Below are 22,241 nucleotides of genomic sequence, written 5' to 3'. Positions count from 1 at the left end.
AAATAGAGGAAAAAAATTTTTGGAATAAGAATGTGTTTAAAACCAAAATACAGCAATGCATATTACTACCAAATGCCATTGTTTTTAATAGACTCACTTTCTGGTATAGTCCAAATAAATTATTTTATCAAAAGTTATTTCCATTAAGATAATGTTAGTTCTAATATATACCTTTAAGTAGATTATGCTGCTGTCCAAATAATTTTATTCCAAACTTCACTAAAAATGTTTAATCAAAGTGTACATTTGGCTTTTAAAAGAATCCTATGAAAAGTTGCAAAATTTTCTTTCAGGTCTTTATAGCTAGTAGGTATGTTTACCTAACAATTTAAGAAAATCATAAATTTGTTACGTTTCCATTGGTTTCAATTGACCACTGAAGATGTATGTACTGAATGTGCATGCACCTGTATGAATTATGAATGGATCCATATGAAGCAATATGAATTATATGAAATCATATGAGTCCATATGACTCATATGACACCAAAATTCACTGGAATTTTGGTGACTAACAGAGCGACTAGTAAGGTTAAATTTCATGTTTTTCTTTCATTCAATATGTCAGATTCTGAAAGACTGCCTGGACAAGTCCCTGCAGTTTTCTTGGCAAGGTTTTTCAGAAGTGGTTTGCCACCGCTTCCTACCTAGGGCTGAGAAAACTGCCTCCTTCCTAGGATGAATGGCCCAGAGTCAACCAGCTGATTTCATGGCCAAGATGGAAGTAAAACTCATGTCTTCTTGTTTATAGCCTAAAGCCTTAATCGTGACATCAAACGGATTCTTAAATTTCATGTATTATCTAAATATAATTTTATTTTAAATGTTAAAGTTACATAGAATATTGTTTATAATTTTTTCCCTATAAATAGTTTAAAGTGGCCACCAAATAAGTCTGTTCTCATGCAGATCAATATATATGATGCTACATAAAGTATTAATGGATAGAAATAAGTATATAGTCTATACTTTGGACTGACCATATATTATGCAAATAGTTCCACTCTAAAACATTTTCCACTTTGAATGAAACATATTAGTTGTTCAGCTTTTAATACAAACACTTACTTTAGTACAAGTTATTCTGTTTGAATTCAGAATGTCTTTGCTAAGAGGTTGAATACATGAGTACCACCTGACTTGGTACTCTAGTCCAAAATAAACTAGTCCAATAAAATCAGTGTGTAATTTTTTAAATCACAAGAATGACGAAGTGCAGGTAGTTGAGTTAATATCATAATTGAACCTGGCAATTGTGGTTGTAAATCATGACAGTGCTTATAACCACAACTGATTTTATGACCTTTTTCCATTGGTTGTTAAGCAAACCCAATGTTCACTATGGGTCATTTTTTGCTAGACCAGAAATAAACACGTTTCCAGTAAAATCATCATAAATTATAGTCACATGACCATATGGCAAATGTCCATAAATATGGGCCAGGTGCTAAGTGCCCAAAATGTGATCACATGATTGCGGAGGGGGCCCCGATCTTAGAATTTCAAAACTTGGTCATAACTAGCTTTTGTTACTAAATGATTGGTCATAAGTCAAGAACTACCCATAATTGATAAAAACTACTAAAAATCAAACAAATCTAAAAAAAGGGAGCAAAACCCTGGACAAATATTACCTTTCAGGAGATTTTAATCTCATTTCACTATTAATTATACTGAGTTCTCTGCTTCTGTGCTTTTGCAATATCTAATTGGGATTTTTCAGAACGATTTTTTAAAATTCCTCTGAATACCCTATCATTTTGTCTAATAGTCTAATAGTAATTATGTCAAATTACACATTATAAGCATCTTTAAATTGTTATTGTCGGGTTCTTGGACTATTTGACCGGTGTATCATTAAAATCTTTGTGGCTTTCTACTGAGTGCAAACTAGCAACATATTGTTGTAACTATTCCAAAATTAAAGCAAATATTACATATTTCATTTTCTGATATATTCTGATATGCTGTTTCTGTGAAATAAACTATTCTGGTCTATTGTCAATCAAATTCAATAAGCCTGATTTTGTGTGCATGCTATTCATTTGAACTAAATCTTTAACAAGCCTCATCTGCTAATTGGAATTAACATTTATGTTACTAAATGAGAAGCATTTTGGCTGCAGTAAGGTGGTAAGTCCTACCCAATGGAATAAACAACTAACATCTGTTATCTTGTCCTGCTCCAGCTTGGCTTTTACATGTAAAGTGCATCACTTTCAGGGTCAAGGTTATGGAATTTGTGGTTCCCTGGCTGTGTGGTATGTACATGAGGAAGGGAAGAAACAATAGCATAAAGACCAGCCAAACAGACATTGTGCAGTGCATATGCTTTGCTTTAACCTTTACAAGTCCTATAAAACTGACACAAGACAAAACATGACATACTCTGAAATTTTTCAGTAGAATATGTGTATAAATTTATTCTGAGAGCCATTATAGCCAATCCAATGTAACCACAAAGTGGTTACACTGCATATGTCTGCATTTTTCTACAATATAGCACTAATAGTATTAATAGGGGTAGGATAATGCAGTATTGTTGCCATTGGTTATGACACCCCTTTTCTATTACACGTTGCAAGATAACTACCACCAACCAGTCTCCGATCTCTTTTTAGCTTTAAGTTTATTTGTACTTTGTAAGCCATAAATGCAGCCCACATTATTGCAATTTGGACAATTTATGATGAATATTGTATTTTATAAAGCTAAACTATAACAATATAGAACGTTGTTCCTAATTACATACAGAATAAAAACTATTCCTATTATTTTTGTATCTGGAAAGCAGACCCTGACATCCAGCCTAACTGAATTGCAACGAGAAAAATCAAGTTTGCAAGGAAAATTGGACCACCTGATCCAGGCAACCAAAGGGAGAGAAGGCCTGTCTCTTCTAGCATCTGGTCATACTGGAATGGCACCAGCTACTCCTGTCAAGACTGTAGATTTGGAAATGAAGCAACTACAGTGTAAATTGAAGGTGACCATTTTTATGCTATGAAATAGTTAGTAAATAGGCATCTTATTTATGATAGAGAATATCAGACGTTTTAGTGACTGAAAAGTGGATGAAAATTAAACACATCTTGAGATATGAGATTACTTGGCTATTGAAGCAATATATACTTTTTCATTACTGCTGTCTCTGAGAAAATTTCTCTTCTATTAGATTATCCTCAAATAACTTTTGCCCAAGAAAAACAGCTATGAAATGGCATCTTACTTGTGCTCTTTTAAGGCAAGTAAAAAGTTAAGGGGTCACTTCCTTGTGAGGAAGGCGGATACTGAACGTTAAGAGAATTTGGAGAAAAAGACTGAAACAAAAGAAGATAATAGTCACTGAAGAGGAAAGAGCTGATAGAAGGATGCAGGGAAATGAAAGAAAAAGATCAAGTGTGTGTGTGTGTGTGTGTGTGTGTGTGTGTGTGTGTGTATAGATATAAGCCTTAAAAAAACACTGGTAAGAATTGTGAAAAAATAAACAATCACTTAGTAAGCACAAAGTTCCGTTCCATCCCTCTAGGTAGAGTCCATTTATATCCATGCTTTGTGTTGGTTACACAGTTTCATTTAAAAAAAAAAAGAACAAGTATTAATTTGTAAATCCCTGAGTAAAAGAGACAAGAGCTACAATAACCCTGGTATTACTTTTAAGATGCTACGCTACAAGAAGAGCTGACAAAACGCATAAAGATTTTTATGCATAAGAATAATCTTTTTAGCATAAAGATTATTATCATTTTGGGTTGGTAGCAAGAAGATTTTAAAATATGTTTATTTATTCCCAAAATCAAATTAAAAGGAATTATGCTACTCCTGTTCAGATAAATCCAGGATTGTCACAGATGCCCTATATTTTATTTTCTCCACGTCTGTTTTGCCAACATTGCTCCCAAGAAACTATCATTCCTGGAACAGATGTGTGCAAAATTATATCTAGAATTTCAAGGAATCTCTCAGATCAAATCAATGCTTGTAAAAATCAATGTAGTTTTATTTCCTTAAATTGCAATCCTGTGGTCCATAGGGCAGTGCCCCAGAAGGGTTATAAGAGTTGAAAGAAGTGCATCCTTTGAGAGTGTATTATTTGGTCCTAGAAATATCATCAAAGTACAGTACAGAAACTTCACCAGCCTGTCTTCTCCTATATGAGAACTCCATTACCAGAAAAAGTAAACAATAAGTGTGCCAAAGTCAAGCTAGGGAATATCCTCAGAGTTATTGATAAAGTTTTAGCTATTCTAGGCCAGTTTTGGATAAGAATATTTAAATCAATCAAAAGTGTTCCTGGGAGAAAGGTGGAAATACATTTTTTTCTGTTTTTATTCTTCCATGCTACAATACTGCTAAGACCTTGGATTTGTCGGAGGCTTCAACATTACAGCTTAAAATAGGATTGCTCTCCTTTGTCTTCTGCTTCTTGAAATACATCCAATGTGTTAGTTAATCTCACTAGAAAAGCTGATAACGAGCAAACAAAGCATGTTCATGTAATACAATAGTTTTCATTGTGTTTGAGAACTGATAACAGTGATGACTGGTAAGGCGTGCCTTGGCACATGCCAGATGCTACTTTTTTTGTGTGCTGTTCAGATGTGGCAGTACTTATCCACTTTATGATTACTTTCTGCCCTGATTAGTGCAACACTTCCTACAGAGCTAGAAAGATGTCCATAACATTTTAGTTGATGCAAATTAGTTAGGCAGCTAACTAGTAAAGATGGAAGGGGGCATATGACACCTATGCTGAAAGATCTGGATTTGCAAGACCCAATCTGGGTCAGTCAAGGGGCCAAAAGTATGTTCCTACAAGCTTTCAGATTCGTGCTGGATCCCACCCTCAGGGAACTTCTCTCTAGTAGAGTGTGTGTTTTGGGCTAAAGAGAAGTTCCCTGAGGATGGACTCCAGCACAAATCCAAAAGCTTGGAAGACAAAATCCAGTGACTGACCCAGATTGGATCTTACAACATTATCCTGGGACATGCATATTTGCTTTCATTCTTGATCTGGATTGGATTCCCAATTGTTTACTGGGCTTAATGAACATGTTGGTATTGACTTAGGGCCTGACTACTGAAGCAAACAACTCATCTTTCTGGCAGGCGGGGGCAGACCTTTTGTAGCATTTCTTCCAGGCTGTGAAATATACTAGCTTGGTAGTCGCTCTTGACTTCTACTCTGTCAGGTTTCCTTTCTTTGGCCAAGGTTTGAATTGTTGACTGGTTTTAATATCTATTTTATTGTTAATTTTGATCTGTGTTTTTTAAAAAATTCTTTTTTGGCTTTTTAAATTTTGGTAGTTGCCCTGGGTATTGTCAGTATAGGAAGGCAGGGTATCAATTGAAAGATATAAACAAAAAATCTTAAAACTTAGTTACAGGAGAAAAAAAAGAACTTATTAATAAATGAGTGATAAAAAGTAAACAATTGAAGGCATTACATTACTAACAAGAAAAAAATCTATAAAGCTAGCCTCACTAATGAACTATTACAAAAATATATTAAATTTTAATACACCAAACTACTCATTTGTTAACACATAAATTGTGTTACATTAAATTATAAAACTACTGAACCAGTGGCATGAGAATGCAGTATGTATGCACATGTTACCATATTAAGATTTTGTTTGATGGTTTAATCAAATTTAGATACTGCTTATCTTACACTAGGAGATACTGGGGAAAATGCAAAAGCTAACATTTAGTAATTAAGTTCTGAAAATAATCATTAAGCATTATAATATTGCAATATTAAAATACTATAGAGAGACAGCATCTATTGCAATTCTGTACAGTATTGCCTTATCTGGCCAACTGCCAACAAAAGTTTGCCATTTGTCATATAATATAAGGATTACAATCCCCAAGTAATATCTGGCATAAATTGATCAGAATTTTCAGGAAGTTTGGAGATAATCTCTTATATATGTCTCTGTAAAACAGAAGTATAAAAGAATGCATGACATGGAGCCCCCCACTCTTATTTCACAGGAGCAATGTTTTTACGGAGAAGAATTTTTTTGTATCGCCCTCCAGAATTGCTGACAAAAGAATATTGAAACAGACAAGACTGAACACTGCAATATTTAAGACTGAGCTTTTGTTATCATCCCACTTTCTTATGAATTAGATCTCATTCTCAGTTGTTATATTTACAGAAATTGTGTGCAATCAAACTGCCAATCTCAGTGTAGCCTTTGCTTGTTTGTATCACATTCTTGATAGCATTTAGCAATGAAACTCCACATTGGAATATTTTCTTCAGGATTTCTTGATTCAAATAGACTGGGCTGCTAGTGATCTGTCAGTATTAAAGGATCCAGGCTTGATCTGTGGAGGAAGTCTTTTCTTCCTCTAGCTCACTTCTAGTGAAGTCCTGCATAACTAGCAAAAAAAACAAAACAAAATTATGACACTTGATTTCAATTTTTTCTGACTTAGGTTATTCAGAAATCAGCAGAGGCAAAATATTTTTTTAATATGTCTGTGAGCATGTTCACTCAAATTTTGTCCATCCACTTGGGTAGAAAGAATTAAACCTATATGCTAACCCTAAAATTATAAATAATTAATTAATAGTATAAATAACTTAAATAAGATGTCAAACTGCCTGGGAAACTCTTTTAAATTCCAAAATTGCGTACCATATAAACAGCTTTTTTTTCTACCAAATTTGGGCCACACTAGAAGTGGTTTTTGAGATCAGGTTTCCTGCTTCCACATTTACCCAATGATTGCTGGAAGACATTTGCTTCATTTCCCTTCCCATTCAAACCATGTTATTTTCCACAGGAAATGGCAATTTTTTTTTATTGAACATAAGACCTTAAGCACTGTATAAGCTATTGCAGAAGCCCACTTGAAATAAGTTTCCATATTTACATAAAGTATGTAAATTTCTTTAATGGGATGTTGGCATTTGCCTATTAATAAAAGTTAGCAGCAAAAGCAAACCTAGAAACTTCAGTGATTATTATGCCATCATTATGCCATCATTTTAACTGATTTCTTATTAAATTGCATATATTTAAAGTAATAAATGTATGGGTACATGTATGGGTAATGTATCTATTACAATAATTCTGATGTCATAGGTATGCTTGGACCAAAAGAAAACATTTCATTCTGTTCTGTAATGAATAGTTACATTTCCTCTGTTTGAACCCCCCCAACATGTCTTACTCAAAGAAAGCTCCTTTTGAAGTACAACACAAGAATTATGGCTCGTATTCTTTTTTATTTCAGAAATATAAAGTATATATTACTTTACATTAAGAATGTGGTCATAAACCTTTGAACATATGACCTAGATTTTTAAAACAAAAGAAAGAAAAGACATATAGGTTAAAATTCTTCCTGCACTTTATCAAAAGCATTTGAATTCTTTGGGAGCCAATTTGTATGTTGTACGGCAGCATTAGATGTATGTTTTTAAAAGGTGATAAGCATTTTAAAGAAAATATAAAAATTTCAACACACTGTGTATTGTATTCCGAATTATAACATTTTATCTGTGAATCAACATTTTATCTTGAAGCTCTAAGGAAAACTGTATAGCATTGCAGAGAAACATAGTATTTTAGAAATTCTATCTTTACACATTAAACTTCACATTAAAATCTATACTTCTGTAGAGCAAATATTGTTACCTACAACATCCCAATGTTAATATTAATGGGAATAAAAAGCCTATTATTAAGCCTATTAATAGGGAATATTCTTTAATATATTTTAGATTTTGATCTTAGAAACAACCAACACACTATTATAACCACCTGTCATCACTGTAGCACAAACACCAACTAAAGCCCTATAAAACAAGTTGATTAAACCAAAAGACCCAAAAAGAAAAAAAAATAGGAGTCATCTACAATATATAGTGTAAGGACTGTAACAGCCTCTATAATAAGACAGACAGGAAAAAGACTAGCAGAGCGCATCTATGAACATCATCAAGCAGTCAGAACACACAGTGAAAACCAGTATACATCTTCAGCATCCAGCATCCAGATAAACAGGGATTAACACCAGATTAAAGAATTAAGCAGAAAATATCAAGGTAGTACCTTAATATCAAGGAACTACCAGGGAAAAACCCACCACCTACCCCATCAACACTAGCCAGGCAAGTTACTGTATATAATCAAAGAGCAAACACCACACTCACTAGAACTAATAAATGATATTACCTAGGCAGGCAATGAAACATCTGTAAACAAACAACCAAATTTAGAGAGCATCAAGGATTCCCCAGATTTTGATCTCTTCACTCAGTTTTGATTTAATGTACATCTTCCCTAAAACGAAAAATGATTAATAAAGGTCGATTCTTATAGTAAACTCATTTTTTCTGTGCATTGAAAACTGTGTATGTGTGTCTGCATGTGTGGTGTGCATAAGTATAGTTGGACAGTGCCATTTATTTACAAGTCTAATGAAGTACACTTAATTTATGCAATTTCATATCACCTGCTAGTAGCTATTTAGCTATTGCTAACTAATACTGTATATTACTTGAAATTACTAAGACTATTTTTGTGAGTATACTTCCCTCTCTTGCCATAACTGTCTAAAGTATATGTAATCAATTGAAAAACTTGGTGCCGTGAGATTTTCCTGAATAGCATCTACAAAAATAGACCTTTTTAAGGACAGCAGCCTTATAAGCATACTGTTTGATTTTCAACATTTGTGAGAAGTAGTAAAAGCTTTAGAAATGTAACTTTGGAAATAAACAGAGCTCAAAGTATTATAAATGATAATATTCTACTGTCTGTATGGAGTTGAAACGATAAGAAATAGCAGACAACCAGATCAAATCATTAAATCATAACTAGGAGTGCATGCCATATCAAGCCACTTTCTTAAGTGCTGGGCTTGGCATTATACAGTATGTGAATCTGGCCAATGAAATTTATATACCATACTTTATGAAATGAAGTATGAAACAGCAAACTGTAACTTATTCAATCATACTCATTGAATAACTCTGTGAAATTGCAGTTTAGAGCAATTTAAGGTGTTTTTTATTACAAAATCCTGAAACTGACAATAATTAAAGAAAACTTTAACTTTTGAATGCAATCTTGCAAAAGTCTAAAAAAAATTAAATTAAATTAAAGTAGAACCAAGTATGAATAGTAACTTTTCAAATCTAGCATAATGTAGCATTTACATATTTATCAGCAAGCCCCTGTTTGGAAAAAACTTAGCCATATATTTTGTTTAATTCTAAAACTCACTGTTAGACATCATAGGTAGAATTCTGGCAGAGATATTCCATTTGGAAAATAAGATGAAATTTATTCCACTATAGGCTAGTCTTGAATAAATATAAAAGTATCACCGTCAAACATTAATAACCTAAGTACAAACACTTTAGCGGCATTTTTTCCTATTCTAAAATCAAAATAGACTAACCTGTTAAATAGCAAAGTTTCACTTTGAAACACAAGTGTGAACAGTTACAGTTCTGAGTAATTCTACATCAACATTACTGAGACTTTAATAAGATATTTCATTCATTCTAGAATGCAAATAATGAAATCACTAAACATTCATCAACCATTAAATCTTTGAAATCCGAAGTCCAAAGAAAAGAAGAACAGATGCAGGAACTGCAAGAAAAGTATGTCCCAGTTACCTATTGGTTGTGTTTGACTCCCCCTTGTGGCAAAAATGCATTTGCTTTATATTCATGGAGAATTTTCAGAAAATGATCTTTCCATATATTTTTTTCTTTCAGCATTTTATGTTTCGGTTCATATTATTTATTCTTTTAGGAGAAAAGTATTAATACATATTATTCTTTTAAATTGCTGAATTATTTTCAGTACACAAGATGATATATATATAACTGTAATAAAACAATTTTTTTTAAAAAAATCTGATTCCAGTGTGCACCTGATTATATCCATCTAAATGAATACCTCAGCATACTTGAAAGCAGTTTTTCAAATACAGTAGTCCTTTGCCTAAGGGCTAAGAAGCACATCAAGGTTTAGATGCTTAAATTGGATTAAATGTCCAATTTTATGATTTCTGAAAAATGCAAAAATGCATTTTTATTTATATTTGAGTTTATTAAAATGTATATTTTTGCAAATCAGTTGCTTAATTAAACAGACCAGTACACATCTGAGTAAACCTAATAATGTTTAATCTTGCAAAATAAAAGTTATTTCATTAAAATGTTTCATCTTTAAAAGGATTTAACAAAATGCATATTTTATTGATTAAAGTCTTGAGGAACACCTAAGGAATCCAGCTGGAGGTGAGAGATAGCATTCTGATATGCCTATGTCCAACCACTATATTACAGTATAGAGTAGATACTGAATATGCTTCAATATTCTTGATTGTCCCCCTAAGCAATTGTGTCTATTGAAATGTAAATTCTTTCCATTGGCTTTTACTGTGATTTTTGCTGGATCTACCAATATGTGATGCCTTAAAGATATAAAAAGTAATAAAAAATAAAAAATGAATTCTGTATAAGTATTATATTGGTTCATTTTATTGTTGTTGTCACAAGAAAATACAAACAAGTAACATAGATTTTTGTCTGATATGTCACCCAATGAACAGTTTCTTATTTCAATGAACAGGTTTCACCCAATGAACAGGTTTCTTATTTAGAAGTTGTACATTTTGGGGAAGTCACATTTTCATAGTTGAAATTGGTCTATTGATTTTCCATAGCATAGCTGCGTTTTACTTTTTAAAACTACCTCATATTGATACAAAGCTTTTTATGTACTAAATAGTAGTTCAAAATTATGACAGTCAATTCACATAGTGCCACTTTCAAAAAGCTATAATTAATTTTAATTTATTTTTTACTTTTTATGCCTAGTAGACTAGTAGAATATTTTGCTTCTCTTTTGTTTATAATTATATCATCGTCATTGTATGGGTTTCTATAAACTAGTGTGTATTTTTATTGTTCTGAATTGCTACTGTGAAATGTGGGGTTTAAGATTCAGAAGCCGACAGAGGTTAAATCTACTTTTAATGCCATTACGCAAAGGGAAAACTTTGAAGACTTTTCATTTGACAAATGGTACAAAGATAAGCATGGAACCGGGCATTAACAATTATTCAAAATAATAACATGCTAATTATATAATTCTATGAATATTTCATTTTCTCTTTATTTCAAGGATTTCTAGAATGGAAAGAGATATAAGTATGAAAAGGCATTTAATAGAAGATTGGAGGCTGCGTATGAAAACATATCAGGAAAAGGAGAAAAGCTTTAATGAAACATTACAATGTCTGGAAGAAAAGGTCTTTAATGTTTAGTGTTTATTTTAAATGAACAAACTGAATTCCACCAGATTGATTAATTATAGTAGCCATCATTATGATTAGTACAGTTTCATTTATGCAAAGATTGCTCTTAAAGCAATAATTAAGTGCTTCTTAGTGTTTGGGGCATGTTGTTCAGCTGGAATTTCATATATCTGTTTCTTGAAAAGAGACATCAAAGGAGAGTCTTCTTGCAGTGTAAATCAAGAGAAAAATATCATAAAGGGAAAACAATGACCTATAAATTATTTTTATAATAATAGTTATGTGTGATCCCTTCCATTGTTATATATTTAATGATTCCATTTTATGCTCTTCTGAAAGTTGTTTTCTTCATAAATATTTAATGCATTTTTCTGATGCTTAAACAGATTGGAAGAGAAACTGCCCCTTAGTACCTCTGCAGTGTGTTTTAGCCCTGTTTTATAGCAAACAAGTCACATGTGTAGGAATCTCTTAGGCTGCAAATCATAACATCCAAGAAACATAGAAACAAAGCGCTACTTTGATTCTTTTTTAAAAGCAGGTGCTAGCTTTTTAGGTGCGAACATAGTTTCTGCTGGCAGTCATACATTGTCAAGACAAATTCCAGACAAAACTATCTTGCTCTGTGTAGATGAGATATCGCTTAGATACTGTCAGCCCAAGAGATAAAATTGGCAGGGTGGGAAAAATTTCAGACAATATAAAACTGAATCAGAATAATTTCTTGAAGAGGAGGTAGTATGAAAAAGCATTTTAGAGACCTATGTTATACTATGCAACAAGGTGGTGATGATGTTTTAAGTATTAAAAATATTGCGATTTTCTGGCTACCTTCAGTTAGAAAAAAAATCAAGTGTATTATATGCAAGAATATGACCTCTTTAGATATGCTCTGTAAATTGATTCCCTTTTTATATAGGCTTGTTTTTCAAATAATAAATAGCTATTAACTATTGGACTATATTATTTGTAATTTTTCTCATCAGTACCATATGTTGACATGCTCACAAGTTTCAGAGTTTTTAAGTGCTAGCATTTGGCTTCTTGCCCATGAATTTGATAAATAGTAAAATGTTGCACTCACATGCCCACTTATCTATGAATAAATCCTATTGATTTCAATGGATAGTATCCATGTTTGAATAGAAGCCAAGATAGCCTGCATTCTATTCAGAAGGTAAATGAATTATGTACAATTAGATGTGTGCAGTATTTTGATAGTGTTGATTTTCCACCTAAATTATTTAAATGTTTCCTTAATAGTTTTTCTCTGGATGCTGTTCCAGGCAAAGGCATTAACTGAGGACTGTTCAAATAAAAAAATATCCATTGATTCATTAAAGCAGAGGCTTAATGTAGCAACCAAAGAAAAGACACAGTACGAACAGATGTATCACAGAACTAAAGAAGACTTGGAGAAAAAGGTACACAATTATAGATATTGTGGATGATTAAGATGATGATGATTTATTAGTCTTTACACCCTGCCTTCAGTTCATTGGGATACTTGTATCCAATAACAATGAGGTGTACAAAAAATACGAAAGAAAACACAATTAAGAAACCATTTCAAATATATGCTAATAAAATCATTATTAAATTATTTAACAATCTGCCCTGTTTTCTGGTGCACATTTTTTCCCCCAAATAAATAGTTCCATGATCGGTGCCATTGCATTTTTAATTTGCCCACAGTAGCAGTTGTCTTGAGTTTTATTTAAAGCCATATCATATATGGCTGTAATTCAGAAGAAATTTCTGAAGTTGAATTACATTAATTATAATCGAATGTTGAATGCTTTTAACTAGAATGAAATATAATTTTCTAAAATACACTATTTTATTGTAGCACTTTCTCTCTTCTCTGACTTTAATGTAGCCATATCCGACAAATATTTTCTATAACAGGTGAGAAACCAGGAAGGAAGCCTCTGATGAAATTTACTTTCTTCTCCTACTATCCCTTTTTGTTAGGCAAAGTTCTGAATGAATTCATATAATGCCAGGTCATTCTACATTTTGGAGTTCCTTTGTGTTTCTGAGTTTATTTCAGGGGTGAAATCTAATATTTTTCCCTACCGGTTCTGTGGGCGTGGCTTGGTGGGGGTGTCCTGTGACTGAGTGGGCGTGGCCAACTCGATGTCACTCACAGCCACGCCCACTCATTCACAAGACCCCCTTCCACCAAGCCACGCCCACAGAACTCAGTAGGAAAACTTTTTAAATTTCTTTCTCCCGCGGCTCCGCCTACCCGCCCCATTCCCCGGACTCCTATTGCTCACCTTTCTCCCGCAGCTGGCTGTCAGGGAAGGCAAGCGCCCGAAAGGTACCGGAGTTGCTCACTCTTCTTCTTGAATGAGCCATTCTGGTCCATGCGCCGGCTGCGCAAGCGTACAGTTTATTTAATTCAGCGGCAGGCTGGATGTACGCTTGCGCAGTAGGAGTCGGAGAATGCACCATTCCTCAACTCCAGCCTTGCTGCAGAGCCGCTGCCTGCTCGCCCTTCGCCATGCAGCTCCGCCCACCTGCCCCATTCCCCAGAGTCGGGGAATGCACCATTCCCAGACTCCTACTGCTCACCTTTCTCCCACGGCTGGCTGTCAGGGAAGGCAAGCGCCCAAAAGGTAGCGGAGTCGCTCACTCTCCTTCTTGAATGAGCCACTCTGGTCCACGCGCCGGCTGTGCAAGCGCACACCCAGCCTGCCGCTGAATTAAATAAACGATGTGCGCTTGCGCAGCCGGTGCGTGGACCAGAGCAGCTCATTCAAGAAGGAGAGTGAGCAACTCCGGTACCTTTCGGGCGCTTGCCTTCCCTGACAGCCAGCCGCGGGAGAAAGGTGAGCAGTAGGAGTCCGGGAATGGTGCATTCCCCAACTCCAGGGAATAGGGCGGGTGGGCGGAGCCTCCAGCTGCCATTGCTACCGGTTCTCTGAACCACTGGCCATTATCGCTACCTACTCGCCCGAACCGGTCCGAACCGGGAGCATTTCACCTCTGGTTTATTTGTTTGTTTTTGTAGATATAGCAAAGGTTTGAAGGAGATCTCAGTGTTACACTGAATTATGATTAACAATGCAACTAGAAAGAAACTTTGGATGCACTCTATTGTTACAGGCTTTAATCCTAGATTATTAATCTTTCTATGGATTTTACAAATTCTCTTCCCAGAGATTCTAAATAGTTCTGTCTGGTTGAGCATAAACCTGTACAGCTTCAATACAGGAAGCATGAACTTTTTAGAGCTAAGATACTCAGGTATAATAATCACTCAGCACTGGACAGTTTACAGAGGAAGCAGCATCTGGACTTATACAAGACAGACAAGCAGGCACATTATTTCCCCTGAGTTTTAAACAACAGACGGTCTTAGTGTGTTTTATATCTAACTGGAGGAATGGGCAGGAAAAAAGACTATAGGAGATGGCAATGAGCTTTACAATTAATTTTTTGTAGGATCTTCTAGACACTGTTAATTTCTTTCCAATTCAGAAATGCTAGAAGACATTTTTTTAAAAACCGAACAGAAAGAGAAGATATTTGTGTCTTTTCTGAGGTTTAATCCTCATCTTCAATCTGCCTAAATCAATTTTTCCTTTTCCCAAATTCTCTACGTGTTGTGAATATGGTTCCCAGAATTCTTAGGTATCTGGAAAGCAGTGGTGGGATTCAAATTTTTTTACTACCAGTTCTGTGGGCGTGGCTTGGTGGGCGTGGCATGGCTTGGTGGGCGTGGCAGGGGAAGAATAGTGTAAAATCTCCACTCCCTCCCCACTCCAGGGGAAAGTTACTGCAAAATCCCCATTTCCTCCCGATCAGCTAGAAGTCAGGAGGCAGAGAATAGATGGGGGTGGGGCCAGTCAGAGGTGGTATTTACCGGTTCTCCGAACTCCTCAAAATTTCCACTACCGGTTCTACAGAACTGGTCAGAACCTGCTGAATACCATCTCTGCTGGAAAGCAACACATGGGGAAATTTGACATAGATTAGTTGGAATGTAGACTTATTATATATATATATATATATATATATATATATAATAACTATATTATATATTTCTATATTATGCATTATGTATTTCAGGAGCTTAATCTTTCCAATCTAGAAGCTAAAATGGCAGAGACAGAATATACCATGACTGAACTTGAAACAACGGCCTCTCAACAGCTTCACAGCTTAGCAAGGCAAAGTGAACAGGCACTTGAAATGGTGCAGAAAAAGTTGATCATGTCCAATGAAAAAGTGGAAGAGTTCATAACTTTTGTAAAGGTTTGGCATTTTAAATATCTGTGTCACATGTAAACATATATATTTGCATATGTACATACACAAACAAACACGTATACATATACACATTTTGTACAACAATTTATAGGTGAGGTATATAGCTATTTATACCTATATATCTATATCCCTGGGGATGGTTAGCACCTTGAAGACCTTCCCCCATGCCTTTTAACATATTATCTTAGTTTTTAAAAAAATTCTGACACTTTTGAGGTATTGTATTTTAAATGGATTTTAGGGTTTTTAAATTTTACTTTTTTATTGTACATTGCTCGCTTTGATATGGGGGTTATCTAAATTTGACAAATAAATGAATAAATACTGCCAAACAACCCCCGTTTTTTTAAAAAAATGTCCTTTATGTCAGAGATCTAAAAACTTCCTCTTGGAACATTAGATCAGGGGAGTAATTTGGGCATATCCTTGTTTGTGTGTTGAAGATAAAATTTGGGATTGCCACAGCCAAGACACGGTGTAAGACAACAGAATCGGGGGTGGGGGGGTTGTTGTTGGTGGTGGTAGTAAGGCCATTATTCAAGACCTGGAGAAGGGAGAATTGAATCACTGTCCTGGCTGTTTTAAACTATTGTAATTACATAATTCAAAAATTATTCTAATTATGATTATATTTAGTTTTGGAGACTCTCCATTTGTGTTGTTGAGGAACAATCCTCCTTCCTCAACCTTGTTTATTCCATTTTTGCATAATTTCTTTATTTAATTGCAATGTCTTATCTTGCCTTCAGGTAACTCTGTCTTCAGATACATAGTCATAACCTCTTGTTCTTCAGCCAAAAAGGCCGCTAAAACCGTTTTTAAATCATTAGGCATTTATTGCCTCAACTTGAAGCTTGTACATTAAAATGGACCTAAGGGTTTTTTTATTGAAATCTGGAAGTCCACTCACTGGAGCCTGTTGCAAAAACATTTGGGGTGTGTGTGTGAAGATTTGTATTTCCTTTTGGATTATTAGAACTGAATAGAATTCGGAAAACTGTTCTCCAGAAAGATCTGCTTATTGTCCCAGGCATTCTTTGTTTCGGCCATATGCAGTATGGACCATACCAGTTAACAATGGCCTGTCATTTTTTCAGAATATTAAACTCCATTGAAGTAATAGAAAATATTTATAGCTCAGGTTTTAGATGTTGGTAAGTGGTTTGCTCTCCAAGCTTGTTTCAATTTAGTTTGGTAACAAAACGTTCAGAAATTAAATTGAAACAAGCTTGGAGAGCAAACCACTGCCACTATACTCCATTCTATGAAAATCTTCAGAACTGATGTATGCAAGTAACATCTTCACCATACTATTTGCTATGACCTCAAGTTCTTAACAGTGGTGAAATCCAGCAGGTTCTGACACGTTCTGGAGAACTGGTAGCAGAAATTTTGAGCAGTTCAGAGAACCTGCAAATACCACCTCTGGCTGGCCCCAGAGTGGAGTGGGAATGGAGATTTTGCAGTATCCTTCCCCCAGGAGTGGGAAGGGAATGGGGATTTTGCAGTTTCCTTCCCCTGGAGTGGGGTGGGAATGGAGATTTTGCAGTATCCTTCCCCTGCCACGCCCACAGAACCGGTAGTAAAAAAATTTGGATTTCACCACTGGTTCTTACATATATCATCAATTTTACCAGTGTATTGAAATGGGGTCAGGGGTAATGCCCCAATGTTTAGCAATTTACATTTACGTGTATTACACTTCATTTTCCATTTGATTGACTGGCCAGCCTGTTTCAATCTTTTGGAGCTTTTCACAATCATTGCTGTTTTTTGACACATCAAATAGTTTGGCAACATCCTCAAAACTGCCCACTTCATTACTTATCCCTAAATTATCAATTGACATGTTTTGAGCAGCTGGAAGAATTCCCACATTTCTACCCGGGCATCATATATTAATCTTCCCTAAAATGTATAGAATTCTAAGCCTCGTGTTACAAAATGATCAGTATGTATTTCACAGCATAATTTTGGTAAAAGCTGTTAATCTGTCGCCCCTAATAGATAAACTGGAGGAAAATAAAGATGCAGTCTGAAAGTCAAATATTGATGACGATCAGAGCAGTTGCTATTGACATTCCCCAAGTTGCTAAATATTTATGTATAAAAGGTCCTCTGAAATCCTCTTTCCTTTTTTCCCCATAGAATGTTGCTAAAATACTGAAAATCTTTCTCAGATTTCAGTGAGTGCACAAAGTAAACCAGGTTAAAACTCTACTTATATATTTACAAAAGCCACTCAGGGGAAATTAAGTTAGCACAGCTAGTATTCTTTTTATTCATACCATCTTTCTTTAAATATATTCTGTACTTTTGCTCACTAGGAGAATGCCTATATTTGCATGCTTTCCTCCTGAGGCTTTTATTTTCACTTTGCTTATGACTGTCTGTCTTCTCTCAGGCCTTATACAATAAATACAGTAAATACTAAATACAGTATATTTATACAGGAAATACTAAATATTCACCCAAAACTACCAGTATTTATGGCTCAATGGTTAAACATGCTAAGCATTTCAGCTAGAAAGCTGACAGCCCGGGTTCAAGTCCTGAGTGTTACGCAATGGGATGAGCTCCCGTTATTTGCCTCAGCTCCTGCCCACTTATCAGTTTGAAAGCATGCAAATGTGACTAGCTAAATACTGTGTTTCCCTGAAAAAAAATTTACTGCCAAAAAAAGGCACTAGGTCTTATTTTCGGGGGGGGGGGTGTCCACTGACTCACCTCACTTGCGCGCGTTGCCCCCAGCCTTTTTTTTCACTATTGGAAGCTTTCAGGAATTTCTTTGGCCAGCAAGGCTTTCCTGAAGGCCTCTGCAGCCGCTAACAGAGCTTCAGATCGATCCGGAGCTGTTTTCAGCTACAGAGGCCTTCAGGAAAGCCTTGCCGGCTGCAGAAAAAATGGGCCAAGGTGTGCGAGGTCTGACTGCAACTATCCAAAGGTAAGTAGTAGGGTAGCTATAACACCCCAATCCCCACCCTAGCTTAATTTTTACCCATACACCATGGAGTGGGTGGGGTCTTAATTAGGGCTTATTTTGGGGGTAGGGCTTATATTGGGTGCATGTGTAAAAATCAAGCTAGGACTTACTTTCTGAGTAGGTCATATTTTCAGTGAAACACAGTAGGTACCACTTTGGTGAGAAGGTAACAATGTTCCATGTGCCTCAGCTTATAATCATGCTGGCCACATGACCACAGGAAGGGTCTTTGGACAACTCTGGCTCCTTCAACTAAGAAATGGACATGAGCACTGCTCCCTAAAGTCAGATATGACTGGACAGGAGAAACCTTTACCTTTACTTTGATTTATAGGAATGACTTGGACCTTGCTGGCTGGGAATGCTATGGACTATATTTCCAGTTAATCTGAAGAGCACTAGATTTTAGAACTGACATAGAAAGGCTTCATATGATACCTACTTTAATGTGTAATGCATGAATTTTGTATTGTATGGTTGAACACATACATATAGAGGCTATATGGATGTGCATCCTAATTATACTTTTTCTTTGCATTATCTTTACTACTTAATTTTTTTCTCTATGGTAATTATGCACCACGTACCTGACCTCAAGAGACTTTTCTCAACCTACTGGACAAGGGGTTGTCCAGATGGCTTCCATCTCATCTTTCTCTTTCATTTGACTGATCTCTTCCTTTCAATATTGTCCTGTCAAACCTTCACACCTTCAGCTTTGAGTTATTTTTAAGCACTGTATATATCTGCAAAAAAACTGTACACATGTCAGTTATGTCTTCACAGAAGGAAAGTTAAGAAGTCTTGAAGAGAAATGAAAAACAAACCCTTGAAACAAAACATAGATTTGTCATTATTTGATATTTGTGATGATAATTCAAGTAAGCCTTTTTAAAGAGCTGTTTAATAATAGTTTCATTCAGAGATCTTATGTCATGAGCATATTTTTAAAATTATGTATATTCAGATAAATGACTATTTACATCAGTAGTAGGGAACATTTTTCTGGCAGAAGCAGGTAAAGATTTCACCAGATCATTTTCTGTTTCATTTTTATTTGATCAAATTTTGCTTATTTTGATTAAAAAAAAGTATGTTCAGTGTTTTTGAAATCATTTTTTTTTTTACCTTTGTGTGATGTAGGAAGTTTATTTTTTTAGGAATTCAGTCAGTTTTAGACATTCAGTTTGTTTGGAGTCATTAGAAAGCTAGTTTCCTTATTTTAAAAAAAATATTTTGGCTAGTATCTTAGCATTGTCCAAGAGGCTACAGGTTCATGAGAAGTTGCTCCCTTATTATTTCAGGGATTTTTTTAATAATAATTCTGTTAAAAAGTAATACAAACTTTTAAAAAATTAAAAAGAAAAAAATAAATGGTGCAAAAAATGAAAAATAGAAAAGAAAGAAAAAAGAAAAAATATGGCAAAGAAAAACTATAAAAGTTTTTCGTCACAAGTATAAACAATTTTAATAGCTTATCTTCTCTTAAAATACAATATTTTCTTCTCATATTCCATCTTTTATCTATAAACAAGTAAATGCCTCATCATCTCAACCCTGATCAGCAAAAGTCCATTAAGGGTTATGAGAGATAAAAACATATATATTTTAACCTTGATCAAATTAACTTTATAGTCATTTCTTTTACTTTTAACAATTTTGATTTTTAGTTTTTTCAAATATTAAACTAGAACACTATTTCTCATCATTTTTTTTCTATGTCCCTTCTCACAAAATGCTTCAAAGCTTTAACAAGCTTTTTGTAAATCCAAAGGAACGTTATCCAGGTCGCTCTCTTGGTTAGTTATTTGTATGTCCCTTTTAATTATTAAGATTAAGTTTCTTTTGTATGTTCCACGGTAGCAACTTCTTATATATCATATTTGTACCTTGACATTTTTAAATCCACTTTTATATCAGTCTCAATCTTGTCACGTAAAACTCCATCTTCTTGCATAACATCTTTTAAACACTATTTATAGAAGCACACACACTTTAAATTAACTTCTGGGTTCTTTCTTGTAGAATATCCTTCAATATGTCCAGTGTTAAAATATATTGCTTCATTCTGTATTAGAAAGCGAATCTAAGTGTTTTAGTTTTCAGATTTATTGTTCCAAGGTTTCTAATAGCTGAAAAGCAAGTGACAAGCCCCTTATCAAATTGATTAGAAAAGGAAGTATGAAAATTGAGTGTCCTTTGGAAGACATCTGGCCATGGTTTGAGCAAGATGGCTACTCCCTCATCTCCCAGAACATTAAACCCATCAGAGACTGCTGTCCTGCAGTCTCTTAGTGAAAAGCAACTGTCTGGAACATTTTTGGATTCTCCTTATCCAAAGAAGAATTACAAAGAGCCACTCTACTCACCAGCTCTCTATTCCACTGTGGTCAACATTGCTTTTAGCAAAGTCCCCTTCACTTTGCCTTTTCTTTCCTAGAACACATATTACATCAGCTTTGATAAGAATTTATAATTAAGGATCAATGAAATATATATGTATTAAAGTTTACTATAGTTGATTGGTGTAATGGAGGTAATAAGTCTTGAATATTATTCAAAGTTGTATAGGCAACTGTTATTTGTAGCTTTTATAAAATTGAAGGCCTCTATAACTGTCTCTAATAATGTTAGACATTGAAGAGTATAACATAGTTGATAAAAATCCCAAATAGCTGCTACTTCAATTATCAAACCAAAGAGTTTTATGGATGCAGATCTGTGTTTAATTCCTAACTTTGGATTATGTGAATTCTGTAAATAATAATCATTTAAAAGAATAGAAATGATTGGACTTCTAGAGATAGTGTGCATATGATTTTTCCAGAACTGTCATTTCTATTTTTAACAGGAAATATTTCAAAGTGTAGATAGAACAGTTTGTCTTAATTTTACACACACGTGTGTATGTGTATACACACATATACAAATATGAAAACCTTGTAAATCTTTAAAATGCAAATGGGATTTCACAATAAGTGCTTACTTTATTACAAGAGCTAGTTTGGTATGTCTACACTGGCTGGGGCATGTCGTGACAATGGCTGATGGTTGGATTCTGAAAGATCTCCTGTATGGAGAATTAGTGCAGGGAAAGCGCCTCAGAGGGAGACCACAGCTGCAATATAAGGATACCTGCAAGAGGGACCTAAAGGCTCTGGGAATGGACATTAACAACTGGGAAAACTTGACCTCCAATTGTTCAGCTTGGAGGCTAAAGACGTAGCATGGCCTTCTCCAATTCGAAGAGACACTTGTTCAGCAGGCTGAGGCAAAGAGGCAGTCCCGGGACCAGCGAAATCTGGGGGCTGGGCAGGGGACAGAATGTATCTGGAAGGGATTGCCACTCTCAAATTGGCCTTTTTAGTCACACTAGATGCTGTTTTAGGACCTCTTTCCAGAGCACGATACCATAGTCTCTTGATACTGAAGGATGCCAATGATGTAATTTGGTATAGTGGTTAAGGCTCTAGGCTACAAACTAGTCATGCATTAGTCCTGCATTACAAAGCCAGTTGGGTGGCCTCTCTCTCAGCCCTTAGAAAGAGGCAAGTGCAGACCAAAAACCTTGCTAAGAAAACTGCAGGAACTAATCTAGGAAGTCGTCTGGAATCAGAAATTGACTTGAAGACAACAACAATAGTTTATTATATACAGACATTCATAAACTAGG

The 22,241-nt window shown here is 34.9% G+C and overlaps 1 protein-coding gene across 1 annotated transcript in view; it reads left to right on the top strand.

The window, feature by feature from the left end:
- The window catches only part of CNTLN (centlein), a 214,719-nt gene that overhangs the window by 169,703 nt on the left and 22,775 nt on the right, over nt 1-22,241 (top strand). The window contains exons 19-23 of the mRNA XM_070935540.1: nt 2,792-2,986; nt 9,540-9,637; nt 11,172-11,298; nt 12,591-12,728; nt 15,385-15,570. Of these exons, the coding sequence (XP_070791641.1) occupies nt 2,792-2,986; nt 9,540-9,637; nt 11,172-11,298; nt 12,591-12,728; nt 15,385-15,570 (744 nt within the window). The remainder of the gene's footprint in view (nt 1-2,791; nt 2,987-9,539; nt 9,638-11,171; nt 11,299-12,590; nt 12,729-15,384; nt 15,571-22,241) is intronic.

The sequence above is a fragment of the Pituophis catenifer genome, unplaced genomic scaffold (genome assembly GCF_029215685.1).
Source record: "Pituophis catenifer annectens isolate HBS135680 unplaced genomic scaffold, rPitCat1.0.hap2 SCAF_2, whole genome shotgun sequence".
Taxonomy (NCBI): domain Eukaryota; kingdom Metazoa; phylum Chordata; class Lepidosauria; order Squamata; family Colubridae; genus Pituophis; species Pituophis catenifer.
The sequence above is the reverse complement of the archived record's forward strand: the minus strand, read 5'-3'. Positions and strand labels throughout refer to the sequence as shown.